This window comes from Curcuma longa, chromosome 21, assembly GCF_044706935.1.
Source record: "Curcuma longa cultivar G26 ecotype Majalengka, Jawa Barat chromosome 21, ITB_CL_G26_1.1, whole genome shotgun sequence".
In the NCBI taxonomy this organism is placed as follows: domain Eukaryota; kingdom Viridiplantae; phylum Streptophyta; class Magnoliopsida; order Zingiberales; family Zingiberaceae; genus Curcuma; species Curcuma longa.
In genome coordinates this window covers 4717262-4725063 of record NC_133881.1, presented here as the reverse complement: position 1 = coordinate 4725063, position 7802 = coordinate 4717262, and the positions used below count along the sequence as shown (strand labels likewise).

General features: G+C 38.7%; 2 protein-coding genes across 2 annotated transcripts; both read left to right on the top strand.

The window, feature by feature from the left end:
- The first annotated feature begins 246 nt into the window (after positions 1-246).
- LOC141815033 (nod factor hydrolase protein 1-like) lies at positions 247-7589 on the top strand. Its single transcript, XM_074702992.1, has 3 exons — positions 247-1278; positions 1418-1548; positions 7496-7589. The coding sequence occupies exons 1-2, from the start codon at positions 264-266 to the stop codon at positions 1438-1440; spliced, it is 1038 nt and encodes a 345-aa protein (XP_074559093.1). The 5' UTR covers positions 247-263; the 3' UTR covers positions 1441-1548; positions 7496-7589.
- Positions 6219-7589, top strand: LOC141815032 (nod factor hydrolase protein 1-like). Its single transcript, XM_074702991.1, has 2 exons — positions 6219-7250; positions 7394-7589. The coding sequence occupies exons 1-2, from the start codon at positions 6236-6238 to the stop codon at positions 7414-7416; spliced, it is 1038 nt and encodes a 345-aa protein (XP_074559092.1). The 5' UTR covers positions 6219-6235; the 3' UTR covers positions 7417-7589.
- Positions 7590-7802: the final 213 nt, after the last annotated feature.

The following is a 7802-nucleotide window of genomic DNA, read 5'->3' as shown; positions in this document are numbered from 1 at the left end:
AATTATTGACTGACTAAGTTTTTTTAAAAGATATATTCATTAATGTCGCACTTTTTTTTATTATTGACCATGTTTCATTTACGTATTTTTTAGGGTATATTAATTAATGTCACACTCCTAAAATTAAAATTTTCTTATATTTTTTAATTATTGACCTAAGTCTTTTTTAATTATTAATTAATGTTGCACATTCCCTATAAAAGGAATCGTAGTTCATCGCTCCTAATTCATCAGCTAGCTACTTGCTTACTCGCTCATCGGCAATGGCGTCCTCATCGATACGAGCGGGCTACTGGCGGTCTTCGGAATTTGATTCCCTCCCTCCCTGCGATATCAAATTCTCTGTCTTCACCCACCTGTTCTACGCCTCCCTCAAAGTCGACCCATCCTCATTCGAGCTCATAGTCACCGACGACGACGAACGCATGTTGCCCGCTTTCATAGCCGCCGCCCACGGCCAGTCCCCCGGCGTTAAGGCCCTCATCTCCATCGGCGGAGACCCGTCCATCTTCGTGGATCTCGCTGATGACCCCGCCAACCGCAAAGCCTTCATCGTTTCAACTATCGGTGTGGCAAAAAAGTTCGGCCTCGACGGGTTCGACCTCGATTGGGAGTTCCCCAACACCAAGAAGGAGATGGACAACTTGGGCCTGCTCGTCACCGATTGGCGCAACTCCATGGGCAAGGTCCTCACACTCACTGCTGCTGTTTGGTTCAAGCCGAAGGTTGGGCCAAAGGATAAGCCGTTACATCAGTATCCGGTTACGAACATGGTGAAAGCGTTGAACTGGATCAACGTGATGGCTTACAACTTGCCAGGCTCGGAGTATTCGAAGGCCACCATGCTCCACGCAGCGCTGCACGATCCCACCGGGAATGGGGTTAGTGCGGAGGAGGGGGTAGCAGAGTGGATGACCGCCGGGATGCCGGCTGCGAAGATAGTGCTAGGGATGCCACTCTATGCTCGTACGTGGCTGCTGACCGATCTGAAGCTGCACGAGGTGGGAGCGCCGACGAAGGGATTTGGGCCGGGGCCGACGCCTCCCGGGGAGCTGAGCTACTCGAAGGTGGTGCAATTCAACCGAAACAACAACGCGATCGCGGTGCACGACGAGGCCTGGGGAGAGGCGTACTCCTATGCCGGCACGACCTGGCTGGGGTACGACGATGAGTGGACGGTGGTGAGGAAGGTGGAATACGCACGCAGCAAGAAGATCGCTGGCTACTTCTTCTGGCCGATCGACAAAGATGACGCCGCGTGGAATGTTACAACCACGGGTAAATACTGCTCGATTCAAAATTTATAAATTAATAATTATTTGTTTTTTAAAAAATAAATTTTATAATTTTTTAAAAATCTCTTGATATTTTAGTATTTCTTAAACTAACTTTTATTGTTTTTATTGTTATTTTGCAGCTTCGAATGCGTGGATGAACTGATGAAGTAAAATAATTAAATATGAGTGTGGTAATTTAAAATAATGAAATAAAAGCTGTGTGAACGGTGTCATGTAAAAAGTGTATGTGTGAAGGATGTCATGTAAAAAAGTGTATGTGTAAAAGGACTATATAAGTGTGTGGGAATTTAAATAAATTATATAAAATTGTGGTTATTGTGATTTTTATAATGATAAAATTAACACAACCCTTTTAATCATGTCGTTTCAACTTAATATCGCAATTCAAGTAGCACAAGACTTATTTTATTAATTTTTTACATTAGATTCTTCCTTATCTTTTGCAATCATAAATAATTTATTGATATTCTCATAATTGTATGATGCAATAGGACTACTCGCTTATTTAATTATTTTATGGTTAAGAGTTTTGATTAAGTGTTACAATAATAGGTTGAATCATATTGTCTTTATTATTTTATGCACTTGCCTTACCCTGTAAGGACTTTCCTGCACACTTGACACACAAGTTAGATTTCTCATTTTTTGCTCTAAAGTTTATTGATGGCAAACATCAAAATATAACTTATGAGCATGATTGCAACAACAAACATCACGCGCCGACCCCATCTCGGCCTCGAGTCTTAACCATGAGTTTTGGTCGTGGCACTCACTCGACATCACGTGTCAACCTCATCTCGGCCTCAAATTTCGATCTTGACGCTCACTCGACATCACGCGCCACCCTATCTCAGCCTCGAGTTTCGATCTTGACACTCACTCAATTATTAGTAGTAGCCCTATAGCCAATTATGTGGCTTTTGTATCATATTCTGTTATTAATAAAGGGAAGATTTTTGGTTATTATACTTACTTTGTATTTGTATCAAATAACTAAGTATAATAATGTCCTTGTGTAGCTAGTTCTAATCTACATCATTTTGATTATTTGAATCGATAGTGATATGATATAGAGAGCACTACTCTTAATCATTCCTAATCAAGCATTAATATTCAGGGACGATGTTAATGCGTTGAGACTAGCATATGTAGATCAACTAGATGAATTGATCTCACAAGTCATGGATATGATCGAGATATCAAGTTGACATATGGGTATACATTAGAGAATGTATACTGAATTGACCCGCTATGAGAAAGTTTCATGAATCGTTATATGAGTACCATAAACTTTCTCATGTGACTATTGATATGAATAGTCCTTAGACCTGAAGTCACTACGGTTCCCTACATAAGGAGTTATGTACTTTGGTATTGTCAAATATCACCCGTAACAGGGTGCATTATAAAGGTAATCACTGGGTATGTAACAAATTATGCAGAGAGATGTGAGTAATGTAGATGAGATCTATCCCTCTCAAATAATGGGAGTGACATCTTACAGCCTCTTGATAGAGTAGGACCACGAAATGCATGGTCATGCTCAAATGAGTCAATATGATATATTGAGCTCATTTGCTTGAGTGAGTCTACTTGGGGATCAAGAAACATAAAGATTGATAAGAGGATGACACGGTCTATGCCTCATGATCAATCTAGATATCGAGGATAGAAGAACATGGTCATAATTATCATAGTCACGAAGGTTATGTCAGATCTCGACATTATTGTCACTTGGGTAGCAATGATGCATTGCTAAATGTCACTCATTGCTTATGTTTCTAAAATAGATTTTAGAAACATTGCCAACGTTACAAGAACCTATTGGGTCACACACAAATAACACTTTATTTGGAGATGAATTCATTTTAGTTTGACTAAAAGAATAATTAAGTTCATTGGATGGCCTAAACTTGAGTTAGACTTAAGTTGGTTGAATTTGAGTTAGACTCAAATTAAACCAAGATGAATTTTAATTCATCATGCATGATTAATGTGGATTAATCATGCAATAAAGAAGAAAAAGTTACATGCATGGAAGTTATCATGTATGAGTTGAATTTAAGTTAGATTCAAATTAAACCAAGTTGGATTTTGATTCATCATGCATGATTAATGTGGATTAATCATGCATTGAAGAAAAAAAGGAGTTATCATGCATGGAAGTTATCATGCATGATTAATAAGATTAATCAAACATTGATTAAGAATAACAAAATGCTAAAAACCTTTTGTATTCATGGCATTAGTATAAAAGAGTTCTTTTTGCAAAAACTCGTGGATGATTCATTCTTCTCCCTTCCTCTTCTTGCTTGGCTGAAATTCCCAAGTAGGTTGCTAGCACAATCAAGTTTCTCTAAAAAGGTAAAAAAGTGTTAGTGTGGATACGCATAGAGACACGTACATTTGAACGTGCAAGAGATCCAATATACCTTGGACGAGCGGGATAGGTGAAGGGCACGCAACAAAAGTATATATCAAATTAAATAGGATTTAGATTTCATAGATCTAATCTTGTATGGATTTTTCATATGGATCGCTTGAGGGATCCTAATTTCCACTGTAAAAATTTTATTTTATCGCATAGGATTCCCAACATCAATATCACGCACTAACTCTATCTCAGTCTCGAGTCTCGACCTCGAGTTCCGGTCTCGGTGCTCACTCGGCATCAGGCACTGACCCCATCTCGACGTCGAGTCTTGACCTCAGAGCCTGGCTGCTTAATCTCAGGAGTCTCTTGGCCTGCGCAATCAGGGGAGTCTAAGACTGTTTCTTTTGAAAAAATAGAAAAATATCCCCAAAAGACATGGACGATCAGAATCTTTCTAAAATTGGAACGGGCATTTCAGAATATTTCCTAAACAGACGTTAATATTTCGTAGATCAACTTTATAAAAGGTTGTCCATACCTGTAGACACAGGTATGTGCACATCAAATCCTAATTCCCCCAAGTGCTTAAGCTCCTTCCTCAAGAAAAACTCTAATTTGAGCGTCGAAGTGGCTTGGCAGGATCTATCCTTGGCGCTATTCTAAATCTCTTTTTGAGTACTTTTCAAGTCTCTTCATCTCTTCGGGCGATTATCTTCGAGGAGCGTGCACGTCAGCAGTTCATGAATTAGTAGCTTGATCATCCACAGTGTATTGGCCAGAACAAATTGACGTTGTCTATGGAAAAACTGAGCCAAGGCACTGCGATGATTAACACTGAAAGAACTAATGACAATCACGACTCCGTCGAAAATAAAAGATGCGATGAGTATCGCCTTTCTGAATTATCTCCCCTCGATCCTCCTAACAGTGGCAAAAAGCCTCCTCTATCAAAAGTTAAGTATTCAAGAAGTTATTTCCTTCTATTCCTATTAGACTTGTTAATATCTTTCTGTGCAATATCTACAAACCTCATGTGTTAATTATCATCCTGCTCATAATATTTGATTTGTGTCATGCTGTTTGCAACATCGAATCATCGATTTTATGGCCATCGACTCAATGAGGATACTACCCTTATATGATGATATAACTTCGATTATTTGTTGAACAGAAAGATCTGTTGCCAAAAAGGAATGTGGAAGGAGTCCAACTAAGACTTTTTATTATCAGAGAATTCTTTGGAGTATGGGTTACTATCACTCTATCAGCAATCCAGGATTTCTAGAAAAAAAATTAAAGGTTATATACCTGGATGTTACTGAATATATTTCATTTTATCAGTTGCCATCACATATTAAATTTGGATTCTTTGCTTTTTTAAATATCAGATGACTGTGAAAAAGGCTGACACAGTAGTATGTTAGAATATAAACTAGCAACAACATTTTGATTTATGAGCATGAGATGGATGACATGTGTGCTCATTAAAAATGCATCTTACAAAACATATAAAAACATAATTAGAGTGCATGAAGACCTTATATTTTACCCATTTTATATGTGATGGCTAATATAGATCTAACATATCCTAAAAGCAAATTTAAAGATCTCTTCAACAGCAATCTCTTGGTCTTCAATGGGCATAGTCGTGGATAGAGTTCTCACTCTAATTCCATAAGTACTCAGAAATTATAAGATCGAATTTATTATTTTATTTTCAACCCCACGAGTATTCAGGAGTCATGATATCAAGCTTATTATTCTCTTCTGACTTGAGCATAGTTGTGGATAGAGTTATTCTCTCTCTGACTCCATAAGTACTTAGATTGGCAATTATAAGATCGAGCTTATTATTTAATCTCTGACTCTACGGGATTTAGGAGTCGTGATATGAAGTTTATTATTCTCTTCCAACTTAGGCATAGTCGTGGATGGTGTTATTTCTCTCTGACTACATAACTACTCGAAAATCATAAGATCAAATTTATTATTTTGTTTCCAACTCCACGAGTATAAAAAAAATTAAACAATGAAGAGGAACCCTTAAAATAATAAGTCCACTATTTATTACTTGTATTTATCCTTGTTATAGAGCGTGAGATTGATTATTTTTTTTAAAATTGTTTTGATATATATGTATCTCTTTTAATGCATGGTCAAATATTTTGCTATCATATATTTTTTTTAATTATTGACCAAGTAAGTCAGTCTTTTTTTAAAGGTATATTAATTAACGTCATGCTCCTAAAATAAAATTTCTCATTATTTATTATCTATATATCATATTTATTTATTTTTAATTATTGACCGACTAAGTTTTTTTAAAAGATATATTCATTAATGTCGCACTTTTTATTTAATTATTGACCATGTTTCATTTACGTATTTTTTAGGGTATATTAATTAATGTCACACTCCTAAAATTAAAATTTTCTTATATTTTTTAATTATTGACCTAAGTCTTTTTTAATTATTAATTAATGTTGCACATTCCCTATAAAAGGAATCGTAGTTCATCGCTCCTAATTCATCAGCTAGCTACTTGCTTACTCGCTCATCGGCAATGGCGTCCTCATCGATACGAGCGGGCTACTGGCGGTCTTCGGAATTTGATTCCCTCCCTCCCTGCGATATCAAATTCTCTGTCTTCACCCACCTGTTCTACGCCTCCCTCAAAGTCGACCCATCCTCATTCGAGCTCATAGTCACCGACGACGACGAACGCATGTTGCCCGCTTTCATAGCCGCCGCCCACGGCCAGTCCCCCGGCGTTAAGGCCCTCATCTCCATCGGCGGAGACCCGTCCATCTTCGCGGATCTCGCTGATGACCCCGCCAACCGCAAAGCCTTCATCGTTTCAACTATCGGTGTGGCAAAAAAGTTCGGCCTCGACGGGTTCGACCTCGATTGGGAGTTCCCCAACACCAAGAAGGAGATGGACAACTTGGGCCTGCTCGTCACCGATTGGCGCAACTCCATGGGCAAGGTCCTCACACTCACTGCTGCTGTTTGGTTCAAGCCGAAGGTTGGGCCAAAGGATAAGCCGTTACATCAGTATCCGGTTACGAACATGGTGAATGCGTTGAACTGGATCAACGTGATGGCTTACGACTTGCCAGGCTCGGATTATTCGAAGGCCACCATGCTCCACGCAGCGCTGCACGATCCCACCGGGAATGGGGTTAGTGCGGAGGAGGGGGTAGTAGAGTGGATGACCGCCGGGATGCCGGCTGCGAAGATAGTGCTAGGGATGCCACTCTATGCTCGTACGTGGCTGCTGACCGATCTGAAGCTGCACGAGGTGGGAGCGCCGACGAAGGGATTTGGGCCGGGGCCGACGCCTCCCGGGGAGCTGAGCTACTCGAAGGTGGTGCAATTCAACCGAAACAACAACGCGATCGCGGTGCACGACGAGGCCTGGGGAGAGGCGTACTCCTATGCCGGCACGACCTGGCTGGGGTACGACGATGAGTGGACGGTGGTGAGGAAGGTGGAATACGCACGCAGCAAGAAGATCGCTGGCTACTTCTTCTGGCCGATCGACAAAGATGACGCCGCGTGGAATGTTACAACCACGGGTACTTAATTACTGCTCGATTCAAAATTTATAAATTAATAATTATTTGTTTTTTAAAAAATAAATTTTATAATTTTTTAAAAATCTCTTGATATTTTAGTATTTCTTAAACTAACTTTTATTGTTTTTATTATTATTTTGCAGCTTCGAATGCGTGGATGAACTGATGAAGTAAAATAATTAAATATGAGTGTGGTAATTTAAAATAATGAAATAAAAGCTGTGTGAACGGTGTCATGTAAAAAGTGTATGTGTGAAGGATGTCATGTAAAAAGTGTATGTGTAAAAGGACTATATAAGTGTGTGGGAATTTAAATTAATGAAGTAAAAGGTGTGTGAATGATGATGTCATGTAATTAATGAATTTTAAATTATATAAAATTGTGGTTATTGTGATTTTTATAATAATGATAAAATTAACACAACCCTTTTAATCATGTCGTTTCAACTTAATATCGCAATTCAAGTAGCACAAGACTTATTTTATTAATTTTTTACATTAGATTCTTCCTTATCTTTTGCAATCATAAATAATTTCTTGATATTCTCATAA